Source organism: Coffea eugenioides, chromosome 1 (genome assembly GCF_003713205.1).
Source record: "Coffea eugenioides isolate CCC68of chromosome 1, Ceug_1.0, whole genome shotgun sequence".
Taxonomy (NCBI): domain Eukaryota; kingdom Viridiplantae; phylum Streptophyta; class Magnoliopsida; order Gentianales; family Rubiaceae; genus Coffea; species Coffea eugenioides.
In genome coordinates, this window is record NC_040035.1 from 43908254 (window position 1) to 43925743 (window position 17490).

At 37.4% G+C, this 17490-nt stretch overlaps 3 protein-coding genes across 5 annotated transcripts; 2 read left to right on the forward strand and 1 right to left on the reverse strand.

Annotated features, from left to right (window-relative positions):
* Positions 1-2945: 2945 nt before the first annotated feature.
* LOC113763193 (CASP-like protein 5A2) lies at positions 2946-5889 on the forward strand. The gene is made up of 3 exons (XM_027306939.1): positions 2946-3411; positions 4203-4335; positions 5497-5889. The coding sequence occupies exons 1-3, from the start codon at positions 3185-3187 to the stop codon at positions 5686-5688; spliced, it is 552 nt and encodes a 183-aa protein (XP_027162740.1). The 5' UTR covers positions 2946-3184; the 3' UTR covers positions 5689-5889.
* A 501-nt stretch (positions 5890-6390) lies between these two features.
* LOC113763184 (transcription initiation factor TFIID subunit 9-like) lies at positions 6391-7590 on the forward strand. Its single transcript, XM_027306928.1, has 2 exons — positions 6391-6796; positions 7101-7590. Exons 1-2 carry the CDS (start codon positions 6604-6606, stop codon positions 7544-7546), a joined length of 639 nt encoding a protein of 212 aa, XP_027162729.1. The 5' UTR covers positions 6391-6603; the 3' UTR covers positions 7547-7590.
* An 89-nt stretch (positions 7591-7679) lies between these two features.
* Positions 7680-16533, reverse strand: LOC113763165 (homeobox-leucine zipper protein REVOLUTA). Of its 3 annotated transcripts, none has more exons than XM_027306903.1 (20): positions 16202-16533; positions 15965-16051; positions 15018-15768; positions 14482-14641; positions 13871-13959; positions 13647-13737; positions 13414-13509; positions 13167-13280; positions 12998-13081; positions 12258-12413; positions 12103-12177; positions 11206-11312; positions 10898-11072; positions 10471-10659; positions 10082-10162; positions 9870-10004; positions 9154-9488; positions 8847-8952; positions 8460-8609; positions 7680-8042 (listed from the first exon to the last, which is right to left on the reverse strand). In XM_027306903.1, exons 3-20 carry the CDS (start codon positions 15254-15256, stop codon positions 7893-7895), a joined length of 2532 nt encoding a protein of 843 aa, XP_027162704.1. In that variant the 5' UTR covers positions 15257-15768; positions 15965-16051; positions 16202-16533; the 3' UTR covers positions 7680-7892. The 3 variants fall into 3 exon arrangements, with proteins under 3 accessions (XP_027162704.1, XP_027162709.1, XP_027162718.1); XM_027306908.1 differs by having other exon boundaries at positions 15850-16051; XM_027306917.1 differs by lacking the exon at positions 16202-16533 and having other exon boundaries at positions 15018-16171.
* Positions 16534-17490: the final 957 nt, after the last annotated feature.

Here is a 17490-nt window from a genome sequence, read left to right on the forward strand (position 1 = left end):
ATGATCAGGAAAAACCTTTTAGAGCTCTTCCGTGTATTAGGTCGAGGGAGTGCACTTGTCAAGTTTTGAAAGCCTAAAAGTGCAGCAATGCACTTATCTGTTCTAGAGGACTGAAGGTTGAATTTCCCTTCTCCATAATATAGAGGTAAGGTAAAAAAAAAAAAATGGCCTTTTAAATTGGACAGTAAGATACAAAAGGCGTCACTTTTAATGTGATTTAATGGAGTGATTCACTCGGAGTCCTACATACTCCTTAATTTCATACAAGCCCAACTAGACTTTTTCTTCCCATAATATAGGAGTAGTGTAAAAAAAAAGAAAAGAATGATTTTTTAAATTGGAAGTAAGGTACAAAAAGTGTCACTTTCAATGTGATTGTGATCCTTAAAGACAATAACGTAAATAATTTTACCTTAGCAATATATTATTCAATCACTATCCTTGAGCAAAATAAAGTTGCTACTAAACAAATAATATCACCACAAATGTCGGTAAATTACCAAGATCAGTATCAGTATATATGGTTACTACTTTTGTTAAGTGTCTAAAGTTTATTAAACTAAAGTCGTGACTTCATCTTCTTGACTAGTGAAGTTAGAAAACTAATGCTGACACAATTAGGAATGCTTAGAATATAGGGATTTTTTTTTCTTTCTGGCTTCTTTCTCAAACATAGACCGAATAAATATAAGATAAGGTGACATCAAATGTTAAACTCACACGTACTAAAAGTATGTCTAGGTTGGTGATGGTCGGCATTAATTATGTGAAAAGATAATAACTTCGAGGAAAATAATACATTCGGCAATATCTTGAGTTGTGTCAGTTTATGGCTGGAATCTGTTTTGCAAAAGAAGAGAAAGATCTACGTTATATTGGACCATTGGAAGTAGAAATGGTTGAGGTTCTATCAGAGATGCAGTCTTTTGCGACTTAGACTTATTCCTAAATGTCTCAAATTAAATTATATAGCCCCTTCAGTGGGCACGCTAATTACTTTTTAAGGGCTATTTGGAGTTGCGGTAACTTATTAATAAGTACTTACTTAATAGAGTTTTTATAAAAATACTTATTAATTACTTAAGTACTTTTAAATATATTTTGTTTGGAGACATAGTTCAATAAATATTTATTATACTGGATAATGTGTAATTTGAAAATTTTTAAAAGTGTTTATCTCTTTATTTGGGTCATAATATAGGATAAAATAATTAAATTTGATGTTTTATTTTTAAAATCACAACAGTTATTCTAAGAGCACCAAATTTGAACTTTTGATAAAAGTATTTTTAACATCAAATGCTCTACTCCTAATTTTTATTGGATGATATTCACTAAACACTTTAAAGTACTTTTAACACCTAAAAGTGTTTTTTTTTTTTACCAAAAGTACTGCAACTCCAAACGGGCTTAAGGGTTCATTTGGGAGTGAATGATTTGGATAGAAAAGAAGAGAAAGACTGATTTTCCTTTGTTTGATAGTTTTAAGTAGGAAAGAAAAGAAAAGAAATGAGAGGATGAATAGTGACAAAAATGTTTCCTCCCAAATTGGAAAGAAATGGAGAGAAAGTTTGGAGAAAGCTTGTTAATTTTTCTAAAATGCCTATTTTATCCTTAAAAATGCCTTGAATAAATATTTAATGACTTCCATATCCAAAATCATTCCACTAATTCTCAAAACTCCCAAACAACATAACAATCTCTTCTCTTCTCTTCTCTTCTCTCATAACTTAAGCTTTCCCTTCTTTTCTTTTCTATCCTAAACTCCCAAACTAAGCCTAAGTCACAAAAGAAAATTAAGGTTAGGGGTTTATTCCAATTTTTTCTGTATAAGGTCGGTAGGTTAGAACTTTTAACATAATGACCCCCATGATTTTTCAAGTAAAACGTTTCAATACAAGGGTTATACAGATCTACCTCCAATTAAATTGAATTCGTTACTCAGTGAAATTTCACTTCGAGTATAATTTAGTTCAAAACAAATAACAATTGCGTGAAACACATGTTTTAATAGAGTAAAAAGGTACATTATTTTATACATATTTGATCCTATCTCCTGATAATTATTACTATTGATCATCTAATGTTAAAAAAGGAAATTGTTATTATGGATTTAATGCCAATCCATCATGTTAATCGTTGCCATTAATTCTAAAACATGTTCATTTTTGCAAAATTGTTTGGAAAGCAATTTTTCAAAGAAAAACTGCTACGTTTTTTGTGAATACATTTTCCAATCACCTTTTTATCTCACAGAATCTAACCAAAATATCAAATTGCTACAGTATTTTTTCTACAAAAATATCCAAAAAAATGCAATCCAAACATGACCTTAGGACTTCATGATTTTTGGAAACTCTACCACCCATGCAAAATAATGAACAACTTTTGGTCTTTCCTCTTCTTTTTTTGTCCTTCGAATTTATTTGTCATTTCCACATGGACAGTTTTATCCATTCCTCTTCATATGCGTCCTCCAAAATCAAAATTCTTATGGACTTTTTGATAAGTAAAATGTTTGTTCTAAATGGATTACAAGTAAATACTTAGGCCCCGTTTGATAAGTGAGTTTTTTGGGTGTTTGTCTAAAACTTTATTGTAACTTACTGTAGATATTGTAGACAAAATTTTTAAATTGTGTAAATTTTTGAATATTTTGAAGTGTATAGTTTAAAAGTTTTGAAAATTTTTTTGAAGTTACTATAGTTAAAGTTGTTAAAAAACTTGTAGCAGATAAATTTAGCAAAAAACTTGCTTGCAAACAAGGCCTTAATTAAATATGCTACTTGCTACGAGTAGACTACGAGCCATTGACATCAACGACTTCAATTTTGTTCAGGAAGAAAACGTGACCCTACACCATCCACGACTTCAATTTTGTTCATAGCGGAAGTCGTTACGCTTTAGTTGACAGGCACTGATTTCATTAACCCGACTCTCCATCTTCCATAACAACTCCATCGCTGTCGCCTGGGAATATTTGGAGATGCAAACGTCGTCGTCTGAAACACATATCCGTATCACCATCATCATCTGAAAGCAGTTCAGGAATCTACCATTCCGGCTCTAGATCCTATTCCATATAAGAACTTTCAGATCAGAAACGACGACACTTTACATTAGCTAGCTGCGGACCTTAGATATGAATTCGAGGTAGAGAGAGAAGTTATTAGTTGGATAAAAGATGAGTGTGAGTCACGCGACGGTGCATCCAGTGCCTGTGGAAGCGCCGCCGCCGCAGACGGAGGATCCGAATGCGCCGCTAGCTGCCGGAGTGAGGATGAAGGACATCCAAGGGATGCCTGGAACCGTCGGCGGCCTTTTCTTGCGTTTCGCTCAGTTCCTATTCGCTGTGGTTGCTCTCTGCGTCATGGCCGCGACTAATGACTTCCCTTCCGTCACCGCCTTCTGGTAATTAATCTGAATTATCTTTTGTTGAATTTCGCTTTTACTTGTATTAAATTAGTCGTAAGATAGTGAAATTAGTTAGCAAAGTAGACTTCTACGAATTGATTTTTGTTTCCCTCGCTTGATTGACAGTTCAGTAATTGCGAATTTTAGGGAAAAAATTTAGTAGGTGGCACTAGATGTGATAGATTGCGTATTAAGAATCATGCTAATTCATTTTCCCGGATCTAAATAGTACTCTCATTCTTGGACGTCGTTGCTAATTTGCAACAAACTGATTTGAGTTGATTAAATTATATAGCTAATATGAACTTGTGACAGTTAATTAAAGGTGAATTGATTAGATTGAAAATGTGTTTATATCGAAGAAGTTGGCGTTTCACTAGCATGTGGTACCGTGTTTCCGTGGATTTAAACTGAGATTGATCTTTCAGCATTTTGAGAGGAATTACTTTTTTTAAGTGAAATGTATTGGTTTCATTGGTTCAGTAAATGTTTGACGTCGAAGAAATAGAGTAACATGCCATAGAACTTGTAGCCTGCTGGAATTTTTCCTTTTCTTAATCTACTGTGATCGTTATCTGTTAGTTTGTTTTTCCTAGGTGCCTTAGAAATGAAGCAACTGCTGTTGATACTTTTTTACCTTAACGAGATTATGGCAGACTTCAAGCTTGCAGAATTCTTGAAACTCAACTTTGCAAGCTTTTTTTTCATCATTCTCTTCCTTGATTACTGTGTAGGTTGTTTGGTTGTTATGTCAGTATTTAACTTTGATCTGTTTTCTTTTGCCACAGTTACCTTGTTGCAGCTGCGGGCTTGCAGAGCCTGTGGAGCCTTGCACTGGCAATTGTTGATGTCTATGCTCTTCTAGTTGGACGCAGCTTGCAAAACTATCGACTTGTTAGCTTATTTGCTATTGGTGATGGTGTAAGTTACAATATCTGGTTGCTCGTGCCCATTTGAAATTTTGAGAAAGCGATATATAGTTTCATTTTGTGTCTAAATTTTTGGAATGTGCTTGTTTGCTGCTTGTTAATCTGTGCAGTTGGTTTAACCTTTCTTATGTCTGTGTCATTTAGAATAGTTATGTTGAGAGGCCATTCCCTGTGTTTGTTTGGTCAAACCACCTGTCTTCTAAGATGTTGTATTGGAACTTTAGAGAAAAATGCTTCTTTTGTTCTGAGCGAGAAGGTTCATCTATTCATGGAGCAATAGATGGCCCAGTTTCGGGGGAGGGGGTTGGAGGAGGTGATCAAATGCTGTATGTGGCCAGATTTTCAATGTTAGTTTGACAATATTCTTCAACAGTAGAGATGTAAAGAAATTATTCTAGGTCATTGCTTGCTTTTCAACAGTAGAAAAACAGCTAGGCTTTTGCTGAAGAATTCGGAAAAATCTGCAGCAATTTTGTGACTTGTTACTTGATACCTCTTCAGTATGTCATGATATCGCATGGATTTTAATTCAGTAATTTCATTCAGTTCGACTACATTTACCTTAAATTTTCTGATCTGGTATCGCATCTTTGTCTTATTCATTCTTCTTTAGATAAACAATGTTTAGTAGGGGGCAAGTTGGTACCTTCTTTATCTATTTTAATCCCTTTCCTCGATAATGACAAATTGATTCCATTTCTACTAGAGTCTCTCTACCTTTTGTGGCTACTGTTGCTCCAAAGGATTTCATAAGATAGTTTGGATTTGACACTCTCCTCTAAAACATGCATCAAACACAGTAACATTTTGCCTTTTCTTTTGGGGTTAATTTGGATACTGCTGCTTCTACAATAAGCTATTTCCCGCTACCATTCATGTTGTTGACATTGGGCTCTTACCCTTTCCATTAATACTTTCTGCTACCGTCTCTCTCTCTCTCCAAACGTGCATATAGTGATTATGATGGTGTATCTAGATTGTTGGCGGTCCATTTGCTAGTGTCCACAGACATTAGTAGACGCTCCAGATGCAACGAATTGATTACACAGTCAGATTGATGCCAGTGTGATGAACGCACTCGAGTTCCATTCTTATGGTTGAAGTTTGTCACCTCCATGTCATTGGCTTATTAAGAATGGTTCTTTCTCTGCAGGTCACTTCCACCCTTACATTTGCTGCAGCCTGTGCATCAGCTGGAATCACTGTTCTAATTGGCAATGATCTTGGTAGTTGTGACCAAAATCATTGCACAGAGTTTGAGACTGCAACTGCCATGGCTTTCCTTAGTTGGTTTGCTGCATTGCCGTCATTTTTGCTCAACTTCTGGTCTCTTGCTTCAAGATGAAGAGCGCGAAGTTGGTATTTCTCGGAAAGATGATACCATAAGGTATCATTTGATGGCGTGCTGTTTGTATGATTGTTATAATATTCTGATGACACGTATGTGTAATGGAAAATTGATGCAGCACTATTTGTACATACACACTGTAAATTGGTCAAAGTTTTGCCACAGTATATGAAAGGATATGATTTGCGTTGTCCAGCCTCACTGGGATATTTTGTTGCATGCGGTTGAAACGCGACGAACTAAAACGTACTATTTCGACCTTGTTACATGGAACCACAATTTATAAATGAGGTTCATCAAATTGAACATCTCAGTATTCAAATTTGTTTGATTATTATTAATCAAATCGAACATCTTAGTGTTCAAAAGACAAGCATGCTTGATTATTTTATCAAACTTGAAAATCTGTTTACAAGTTTATTTGATTATTTTATCGAATTAAACTCAAATGAGTTTTTATCCGGTCAACTTTAAATCAAACTCGAGTAGCTTAGTATTTTATCTATAAATTTTAATTTTATGTTAGTCCAGCTAAGCTTGAGTCGAGCTCGAACGTCGAAGGAAAGAAAGAAAAATTCAGCCCTATCTATAAGGAGCAAAAATAGATAAAGTTGAAGGAATGGATGAATTTCAAAATTGGTGACTACTGATAGATTCAATTGAAGCCGTAGATCCTCGTCATCCCTGACATTCGGCATACAGATTAATAGTATAAAAGATTGGAACACTGAGCCTACTTCGTACATAAACTTCGCCACTTGGCATCCTTACCATTACTATGGATTACGGTGTGATTTGGCTTTTGATCATAAACTTCAATTGTAGTTTGATTGATTGCTGAAAATGGGAGAGGGACGAGGAGAAGAGGACTTGCCGAGAGATGCATAGATCGTGAAATCGCCGCTAAAATCAATGGCTGTGGAAGACTACGGGGGTGTCATCCACCAATTCTTGCAAGTTTGTTACAACAGGTACGTGGTGTATGTACTTAGGAATGGGCAGATTTACTCGGACCACGCCGGCAAATCTGTGATCGATTCCGACGATGTCAAGCTTGCCATACAGTGTCAATTTCAGCTTCTCGCACCCTCCTCCAGGTCATCAGGTATATCTATCTATTAAGTTAAACTGCCAACTCTGCTCAATTTCATCAACAGCAAGAAAGACTCACTTTCATCAATCCTATCGTTTCGACAAAAAAAGAAAAAAAGAAAAAGAGGAAAGACTCACTTTCATCAGCACTAGTTCTTTATTCATTTTCAGTCTTCCCCACTTTGAGGATTTTTTTAATTGATTGCTGAATTTTTCAAGATTTTATGGCAATGGGTATGTAAATTTTGTCTTTTTTTCGCCTGCCATGTATCCTTCTTGTGTACTCAGATAACGTTCTTATATTTGGTTACTTTCAGGTCCTACTAGAATTAGCTACGAACATAAACAACCTGAACTTTACCAAAATCAATTGCCGGGCCTGGAATTCCACTCCCTCCTGAACAGGACCACCCTAATTAGCCCCAACTACCAGTTTGCTATTGCAAGAAAAGAAACCAAACCAAGCAAGCAGTTGAAGAAACAGATGGAGAGACTGCTGATCCTCTTCCCAACAACAGAGGATAGATGCTTCGCCAGCCACTCTTCAGCCTGCAATCTTTTCCAATTGGACCTAAACGATCAAGATGAGCTTTTTAGTCTGGCTGGCATTGCAGGCGCCTGCAGGGTATACAGTCCCGTATTGGGTTGTGTACATATTTTTCTCACAGCAAAGTTCCCAGGAATGTCAACATTTGTGATCCCCCTTTTCTTGAGCTTGACTGCCTTCACGGAAGCAGGGAGTTGGGGCCGAGACAGTAGTTAAGGTGCTTTAACCTGGGGCTTGTGTTGACCGTTTGTTGGTTAGGTGGTTTTTAGGTACAAGCTGTAGCACATACACCAGGAGGGTTATCCTTATCCCACAAAATTTTCTAGTCAAGCTGTTTTGAACTCGGATCTAACGAGGGAAGCAATTCTCTATTGAAGATAAAATAGAAATCTTAAAGAGCAGAAATACGTTACAATTATAAATAAATCAATACAGACGGGGTGGGAATTGAATATTACAAAACTTTTCAGCTTCCTCTTTCCTGGATCAACAACCTTTTCTGTCGAGGCTCTAATGCAATCTTATAGCGAAAGAGGACGGTTTCATTAGCTGGTACTCGCATTTACACGAAAGACCAATTGACAAAAGTGAAAGCAAGGCAATGGACAGTATTTTCATCTGCCGCAAGGACTTTCCAGGCAATGGCTTGTTCATATGAAACATGGCGCCCCATTGTTGACATGCATATTCCACCAGGCAAGTAAGCAAAACCCTGAGAATTGAATATATATATATATATATATATATATATTAGGCAAAGTACAGGATTAACAAGCACGCAAGGAACTTCCAAGAAAACAACACCCATTATTATATTGGTAGAGACACGGACATGCAATAAAATGAGTTTCATGGCATTCATGAATATGCATATGGAAAGAATTTTATTATTTCAATTGAAATTTGGAATAATCCCATTGCGAATAGACATGGAATAAATTAGCAGCATTGTATGCTCAGCCTTGGTGAACTAAGCTGCAACATTGTATGCTCAAACTTGAATGCGATTTTACAGGACAGATTTTTTTTTTTTTTTTTTTTTTTAAATTTTAAGCCACCAGAATTGCACGTGTTTTGGAAGTAAATTTGAGATTATTAACAAATAAGCTTCTAGGAACATCCAGGATACCTGTTGCATGATCTTTGCAAATTCAGCAAAGAGTGCCTTGCGCCCTGTGTCGTCAAAAATCTTATCTAAGGTGACATCTTGTAGAGCCACCAGGGTCGTCTCCAGCATGTCAAGTCCAGCTTGATTTGCAAATATGAAAACTGGCAGTGACTGCAGCAAAAAGAAAGCCGAAAACAATTTAGCCAGTATATTGCCAGTGAGACCAAATAAATAAATAATAATAATAAATAAAATGGAGTTAAGTCGAATTCTGGAAAGCGAGCACATATCAAGTCTCAAGTGAACAGTTCGCTAACTTGAAGGTGAAGTACAGGGAATGGGATGGAAGACAAAAAGCAAACAAATAAAAGCAGCAGCATTTACTAACACATATTTCGTGTACTATACCTTCAGCGAGCAGCACAAAATGGCATCTTGATGAAGCCAGAGATTCTTTAATACTGTATCACCATTTAAAGGATCAGCTCTCAGCAATTCTGCCCCCATATGGTAACTGAGAATTGATAAAACAAACAATACATGAGAAGCAGCATTGTTACTTCTTTTAACTTCCCGACTTTCTTTTTGCTCAGATGCAAGAAGTAAAAGCATTTTGCTCCAGAAATATTCCAGGCAATACCACTCTTAGTGAACATTTAACTAATCATCAGACTAGCATTGAAGTGATGATCAGATTGACCAAGACAAACATTACCTATAACTCTGACAGATCCAGTGAGCTAGTGTCAGAGCTTCAGGAGAGCCCGGGGAAAGCTTTGGTCCAACAGTGGGGCTTACTCCTGATGGGGAAATAGCCATGGCAACCCTCTGTACAGAAGAAATCACACTTCGAAGGTACTGGCGTGCCATGGTCGCAACATTTTCTTGAAGATTGTTTTCAAAGGGAAACTGGAAGGCAATAGTTAATACTGAACGCGCATTGTAACATGAGGATGCATCTGCTGCAGTGGTGGCTGAAGCCGGGCCAACTTCAAGACTTGAGGTCAGATCCAGTGTCCTATTTGTAGGTAATGTGTCATGTGCATCACCCTGTACAAAAATCTTATTAGTCATCCCACGAAAATAACTTGAAAACAAGTTCATAATACAAAATGCCAATCCATTCAAACCACATGCTAAAGTAACATCCAAGAGGACTAACATGCCCACAAAATCTAGTGCCACATATCTACAATTATTAATGATTCTTTACATAACAAATGACTGCAAGAAACGTAACTTGGATTGTTCAGCTAAATCACTTAATTGACAATGGTGCATCTCATACTACCAGTGTTCTATTCATAAGCAAAAGCAGAAGTATCAACTTGTTATTGGAACCAACAATCAGGCCAATATTCAGATCATTATTAAATCCACCAGTCTTCAGGAAGAAACGATAAGTTCTAAACGAAGAATGTCGAACTCAACTGATTTTGATTCCAAAGGAATGATTCGGAAACCCGAGGGTAGCAGTGGGGCATCATCTGGGAACATTTCATCAATTGGAGCAAAAACGAGTTCAGAGCAGGCTCCAATGGCATTCTCATCAACTCCGCTGCACATCTGCAGAGGATCCCTTTTCAGAGCTAGGTGTTTACATCATTTAGTCTACATTATGACCAAGATAATAAAGGAAAAACCTGTAAGAGATGAATGTCTCTTGACATAAAAGCATCTTCTTGCCCAAGAGAGTGCCCTTCAAGTCGTATTACTTCAAGCATCTGGGAGGCAATAACGAATGAGAGCGTAGAAGTCAGGTAATCTTAGATATTAAAATTATCCAGCAAAGTAAAGCAGTCCATTCACATCAAATGATAAGTTGGAAACAGTTTATTTTGTCCCTTTGAAGAAGAGGATCATCAATTGAAAATGAAAACTTTGACTATCTACAGAATTTTGACATAAAACACAGAAAACACAACAAACTCCGCGGTGGGACTTGCAGTGGCACCAATACACAAAAGCAGAGGATATATGCATGATGTGCATTACAAAGAACAAGAACATGAGACAACCACCTAATATATACCTCCTCATGTTCGATTGTGTGGCCAAGGGGCATAATAATTTGGCTTCCAGTAAACCTAGTTGGCCTCATTCCAGGATATGCATATGAACCAGCTTTCAAAGAAGCAGCAGAATAGGCATCAATATTAAAATCTGCCCACTCTGAACGGTGTTCCCTTAGGAAGCGAACCAGCACGGCAGGAGGTACATTCTGTAAGAAATAACAGATAGTTCTGTCATTTACTTAAATGCATTAACTCATGCTGTATTATTGTATCTATTTCACAATTTGAAGGAGGTCTGCATTTTTCTTGGGATGCCACATGAAAGCATTGCAGAGTGCTTGTCTTGGAATCATATCAGTTTTCACGTATTTGTTTCACTACCAAGCAAGATTGCTTGGCTGAGGACGTAATAATGAAGAACAAATTGTGAGATAAGTTGCTTGCCTGGAGTAGCATGGAGGCTTTTGCACAGAGAATGCCTCCAATCACGGAAAGAGAATTGGATGAGGTGCTCAGGCTCTTGGTTGAATTAACTGCAATAATCACATCTTCAGCGCCATCACAGCTCAACAATGACCAGCCATCATCATTGAATCCATTGATGGCATCATTAAAGCCTCTACAGGAGGAAAAAAAATCATCCGCTGAAAACCTCAATAAAGCACATAGAAAACACCAAACAAAAATCATAACAGAAAAGACAGAATATCACAAAATGCAGCAGAATGATACTAATGGTATTTGAGCTTGACCTGCTTAATCTCTGGCTAAATGTTCTAAGCACAGCTGGTTGCCTGCCCAGGCCATATACAACCTCACCACTCGTCTCCTGAGCTATTTGTCTGACGTATCGCAAGGCCTTCAAACATTAAAAAGAAGTAAATAAAAGTTGTCCACCCACCAGGGTAGAAGTTTAGACTTTCAAATGTGACAAACTGCAACCAGACGCTTTATGAACAGATACAGCTCATTAAGTCCTCTAATCCAACTACCTCCAGTCGCCTAAATTCTTAAGCATAACCTATCATTCTGCATGGTAAAAATAATTGTTCAAGTCCCCAATTCCAGCATAAAAGTTGTTGTCATGATAGCAAATATCTCAAAAGCTGAACCGTGTTAGGAATTTTAAGAATCCAAAACTGCCAACTACTGAAGGAGTTGTTTAAAATTTCTAAAACTGCCTTGGTGTAATTGGCCCCCTTCATATTTTAGGAATCTTGTCCTTTTGCTTTTCTGAGATTGGGAAAACATTTAAACCAGTGCCCAAAGCATTTAATAGTGTGATTGCTTTAAATCAAATCATTTAATAGTGGTTGCTTTAAATCAATTGTCTAAACTTAGGTTTGTCTAAAACAAACCTTTATCGAAGTTAAGCGTTGTGCTTGCTCAAGCATTTAATAGTGGTCGCTTTAAATCAAAAGCATTTAATAGTGGTTGCTTTAAATTTCCAAAGTTAGAGTTGTCCAAAACAATTGTCTAACACAATTTTTTTTCTTCGTTCTGTATCGAAGCATTTAACAGTGGTTGCTTTAAATCAAACCTGTACTAAAAACTCATAAACTCAATAGACAAATTTGTTCATAAAAGTTGCATTGCGGTGAACAAAAAACTTGTACAAGGATTTAAGATCAAAACAGCACTTGACTCACCGCAATGGTCATTTTCTGCGCCACAACTTTTGACGATTCATAAAGTGGTCGCAGCACCTCTGGCACACTCCATGCCTGGACATAGTTGTGTATTTTGAGATTTTGCCTGGGTGGGCCAATAAATGCATGATAGACCAGTGTAGGTATAAACTAACCTCTAAGTTTAAATGATCAACGATGTGGATGATTGATCCTCCACCGTCGCATGGCCTTATCAAATAACCAGATGGAAGCATTTCAGCTCTTGTGAATTGAGAAGCTGCAGCTGCATTTGGACCAGCCCCAGTACCGGACAGAGATCGTTCACAAACCTTGAAGAAATTAAAAAAAAAAAACAGTGAAAATGCTTGTTTGATCCACTTTGTTTCTATCAGCATCCTTCTATATGCAGACACTCAAAGTTCAAAAGGTAAAAATTACTTTTAGTGGTAGTAAAGCTGAATAAACAAGATCCAGATAGATTTCTAAGAATGCAAGAACCATTTTAGGATGAGAAGTATCATAATTATATTTATGTTGAAAGAGAGGTAAAACCCTTTACAAGATATTTGTTCATTAGATTTTTAGCAGGCAAAGCGACCTATGCAACAAAGGAACAATTAAGAGGAAGGATTCATAAATTAGTTGAAAAACTGTATTACTAAGGGGAAACATCAGAAATACTTCATTATAGTAAATAAACACTGATAATTGCCCCTACGTCATAGACCCATTTCCCTTTCATTTAGATTACCATCACAGATCCATGAATGTCAACTCATTGTTTCAAAGTCACACAAGACTAGATCCTGTATCCCTAAGCTTCCAATCTTGCTTAGCAATCAGCCAGTATGATGCCGAGAACTAGAAGATCTTTGAGTTCTATTTGAACAAAAATGTCCAGAAATATCCATACCACAAGACTACCATTCTCTAAGGTGGTTGTGTATCTCAGAGTCCAGAAATCACGTGCAGGAGCCAATGTAGTCGGAGCATATATCTGCAAGCAAGTTTAGATTCATTAGCTTCTCTTATTTGACAGTCTGCCCAAAGACACGACAGAATGTGACTTCAAGGTAAATAACCTGAGTATACACAAGTTCAATTGTCCCTCCATTTCCAGCAGGAAACATAGTGAAGACTTCAAGGCTCCGACAGTCCCGGAACCAAGATGGGCGGTCTTTAAGGATCTCTGCAATCTGTCAAAGTTCAGAGAATAAAGGCAGGCATTTGATCATCAGCAATATAAGAAGTCATATTAAGCAAAAGCTGTTAAAAAGAAGTCACATGACGTAAAAGGCCAACACAGCAATTTCCACAACTAAGCCTTACCTTTGTTGGTTCCAAACTAACAAGACCACAGGCTCGAGCTGCCACTCCACTGCAACTATGTGAAATGGCAAAGATCCCAACCGAATCCGGACCAGGCTGACAATAAAATTTTTAACATTGGCAGAAATAGTGTCAATTGTTGGAGAGGCAGATGGATGGATGGATAGCATCATAATTTACAAGTGGAAATAAATTAAGAAACTGATTGAGCAATGAGATTCAGAAACTCGTACCTTCATCCCAGGCATCTGCACCCAATCAACAGCAGTTCCTGTAGCCTTTGAAAGGAACTCTGTCAAGGTCTCCTCTGCAATCGACAATAGTCTGCCAAAAACCAAAAGAAACAGTGCTAACTACCAACCATTCTTTCACTCATAATTTACATAACTTACAGCTTGTGCTCGTGTGCACACAAAAGGAGAAAGAGAGAATGGCTAATAATAGAATAAATAATTACCCTGCAGGGTTGTTAGCATCTCTTAGAGAATGCCGAGGAGTGGTTACTACCGATTCACAACTTGCATCAGTGGTAGTAGCAGCAGATGCCTACAGAAATAGAGTCAAGAAATTTTTTAGCAGGATGACGAATTTCTCAAATAGCCTCGAAGATCAACGTCATCTTTATAAATGGGAGAAGTTGCATGTGTATGTAATGGTGATAATCATTTATGTGATGGAACCAGTAGAGAGGGCGGGGAACCTACATGCACGTAAAGCAAAGAAAATAAACCAAATCAGTGATGAAAATCCAACTAAAGCACAGGAGAACAAAGAAAAAATCAAAATCCCAATGCTCAAAGTCCCTATCTTTCTGTTTGAATGTATACTTTTAGGGGGTTTTTTTTGTGTTAATATTACAATGAAGAGATTTTTTGTTCAGAATGTGCCAAGAACAGCTAGGTCTCTATGAAGGACCTGAACTGGTGAGCCTTAGAATCATAATCTATGGCAGATAAATGCAGATGCTAGGTAGATTAATCCATCACGCTTTGCTGCTTGCATCTAACTTAAAAACATTAAAGATGAGTGTTAATGTGGGCAATGAAACAAGCTAAGTTTCCAACATACAGTTTGCAACTGCTGCCTCATATACCCATTCTCACAGACCAGCTGTGAGACCTGCTTCTGCAGGCGATCATTCTCTTCCATCAATAGTTTGTTCATTGCAGTCAACTTTCTATTTACAGTTTGGAGCCGAGAAGACTCTTTTCGCTGCTTCTCTCGACACCTGCGTCAGAAAGTAACCGTCTTATTTTAGCATCCATGGTAATACTTGATCTAGAACAAGCACAACTCAATCAAGTATGTTTTAGATCAATTCAAATTCAAATATATCTAATTAACCTCCACAGACAAACTACCTTCAGGGTACTAATTATTAAAACCTCAAATTAGTGTTGTATGTTCAAATTCAAATAGATTTGGCGTATAATAAGCAGCAGCTAACTTAATCGGAATTAATACAGACTCCATTCTGAGTAACAAAATTGCGAGAATGCAAGAAATGCATAACTAGAAATGAACGATCCAAAATGAAGGTGGGGGAAAAAAGGAACAGAAGCAGGCCGCCTTGTATGACAAACAGCATAAAAACTCTTTCATACCTGCGATTCTGAAACCAGACTTTGATTTGCTTAGGTTCAATGTTTGACAGAATCGGACATTCCCGAATCAACTGCTGCCTACGTAACGAGCTGGGCTTAGGACACTCAGTATAAACCCTCTCCAAAGCCTCAACTTGCTCAGCAGTGTACCTTACATACTTTCCAGAATCAATACTACTATTCTGCTTGCTAATACTCCCACTGCTACTCTCCCTGTGCTGCTGTGCCACCATAGCCATTTTTTCCTTCCACCCCGCAAACTCAATACTTCACAATGTACAATTCCACGGAATTATAGAAACTCTGAGAATTCAGCAGCACCACAATATGTACCAACAGTTTCTGAAGCAAAGGCCCCTTTTTCCCCTTGTTTTCTCCCCAGACTTGTTCTCTAGTGATATCAGAAAACATGAAACTGACGATGATCTTGGGTAACCACAAGATTCCTTTGTCCTAGGTGTCTTAGACTGTGAAAGGACCCTAATAATCTTCAAGACTCAACCTTCAAATTTGATGTAGAGCCAAAATAGCTTAACCAAAGCTATGGGTTATTGCAGATCACACACATACTGACAAAAACCAATCCCTTCGGTTTATCTTGCTTTTCACATGAAACCTCCTACACGTCTTACTTTTTTTTTTTTTTTCCCTCTTTCTGTTGTAAGTTGTAACCTCTTCTTAGTTCTCACCCTTGTTCACGCCAAAGCTCCAATCTCAGACAGAAAAACTCCAAATTACAGACAACCAAAGCCTGAAAAGCAGAACCCAACAAATTTCCATCAGTATTAGTCCACAAGTTTTCAACCACAGAAATAAAACCAGTCCTGTAAACCTCTGCTTTAAGGAGAGTTAAAAGTGAAAACCCAAGTCATGGTTCGCTAATGCGAGGACGAGTTAAGCTCAGGAAGCCAAAAAATAAGCAACTTTCACCTCCAAGAAAAATTTACCCAAAACGAGAAGGCCTTGAGGGTTCAAAGCAGACAAACTGACGAAGCTTTATGCCAAGATTGACAGCTGGAAATCTGTCACAGTAACTGAAGAGAAAAATGTCATCTCTTTCATTCCTTCTAGAAGCGCCAAAATTAAAAAAAGAAAAAGACAACAATGCAAGGGGACTCTGTAACTTCCACCGGTCTTTCTCCTTTCCCTTGTCAAGAAAAAGAAAGAATAATAAGAGACCTTACCCTTTAGACATTAGAGAAGAACCCGTGAAGCCGATTTTTCAAAGAAAGAAAAACCCAGATAAAACATCAACCGAACATTGAAGACAAATGAAGTGTTTAAGCAAAAAAGATTCAAACTTTAGTGGGGAATAGAAGCTTATTATTTTCAACAAGGAAAGAAAGTGACTGGTCTGATGAGCTGAGCGAATGAGGGCTAAAGAGACAGTGGTGGGTGGGTAAAGAAAGAGAAAGAAAAAGAAAGAAAGAGAAAAAAGAGTTTATTGAGGCCTTTGATTTTTGCTCGCAAATCGAAAATAGCAGGAGTGTTTTATGCTGGGGCTGCTGCTGCCGCTAGCAGGACTATTGCTATTGCTGATATAGTGCTGCTTCTGCTCAGGATTTTCTTTTTATCTCTGTCCTAATCTTTTACTGTTTTGTGTACCCTGTTTTATACCCTCCTGTAGTGTCTGGATGTAGTATCTGTTTGTTTGGATTTGTGAAAAAGTTGTAAGGAACGCATTTACTTACCATACCACCCAGTACCCCTGTTGTTCTCATTAGCCCCTCAAACTATTGACCCTTTTTTTTTTTTTTTTTTTTTGCCCTTTTCTTAATTATTGTGGATTAGTCTGTTTAATGCTTTAGTCAAATCACAGTAACAAAATCTTCTGCAAACCCCAATTGGCTGTTTCTGTACCTGACTCTGCCCTTTGGTCCAGCCAGCCATCAGGATCGATCAGGCCTCTCTCTCTCTCTGTCTCTCTCTCTTTCTGACTGAGCATTTTTAGGTTTTGTGCTCTGAATCTGAATCATCTACTAGTACTAAAGTTTTGTCATTTTGACAGAAAAGGCTCACCTTTTTCTTTTAATTTTCTGATTTTGTTTGGAAATTTTGGGATTATCCCATCCCTTTTGGAGACTTCAAAAATTTTTTGCCAAAGAAAGCAAGAGCTAAACGCAGTTGGTGAAACATGTGTTTTTCTTCCTCAGAAAAGAACAAATACATGTTTTTCTCACCGTGTTGACAACTCTGGTTCAACACTTGGGGAAGACACACCTTATGTATGCACAAATCAAAAGAAAGAAAATGATAAGACAAATAAAGATGAAATTTTATTTGAAGTTATTACGAGTTAATGATTTTCTTTACCAGATTTGTTGTAAGACATTTAATAAAGGCAGAGATGAAAATCCATGAAAATATAAAAGATACACATAAAAGCACCAAGCTATTTTCACTTTTAAGTGCATATTGGATGTTTTGGGATCCAGATTTTTGCTTAAGAAAGCAAGAGCTAACCAAACCAAAC

Excerpts from the sequence above, each read along its gene's own strand:
- LOC113763193 (XM_027306939.1), top strand. The coding sequence starts at position 3,185 with ATGAGTGTGAGTCACGCGACGGTGCATCCAGTGCCTGTGGAAGCGCCG. Across the intron at positions 3,412-4,202 it reads CCTTCCGTCACCGCCTTCTG|TTACCTTGTTGCAGCTGCGG; the intron begins GTAATTAATCTG and ends CTTTTGCCACAG. Across the intron at positions 4,336-5,496 it reads TATTTGCTATTGGTGATGGT|GTCACTTCCACCCTTACATT; the intron begins GTAAGTTACAAT and ends CTTTCTCTGCAG.
- LOC113763184 (XM_027306928.1), top strand. The coding sequence starts at position 6,604 with ATGGCTGTGGAAGACTACGGGGGTGTCATCCACCAATTCTTGCAAGTT. Across the intron at positions 6,797-7,100 it reads ACCCTCCTCCAGGTCATCAG|GTCCTACTAGAATTAGCTAC; the intron begins GTATATCTATCT and ends GGTTACTTTCAG.
- LOC113763165 (XM_027306903.1), bottom strand. The coding sequence starts at position 15,256 with ATGGCTATGGTGGCACAGCAGCACAGGGAGAGTAGCAGTGGGAGTATT. Across the intron at positions 12,414-12,997 it reads TAGAGAATGGTAGTCTTGTG|GTTTGTGAACGATCTCTGTC; the intron begins GTATGGATATTT and ends AATTTCTTCAAG. Across the intron at positions 11,313-12,102 it reads CGCAGAAAATGACCATTGCG|GCCTTGCGATACGTCAGACA; the intron begins GTGAGTCAAGTG and ends TAATGTTTGAAG.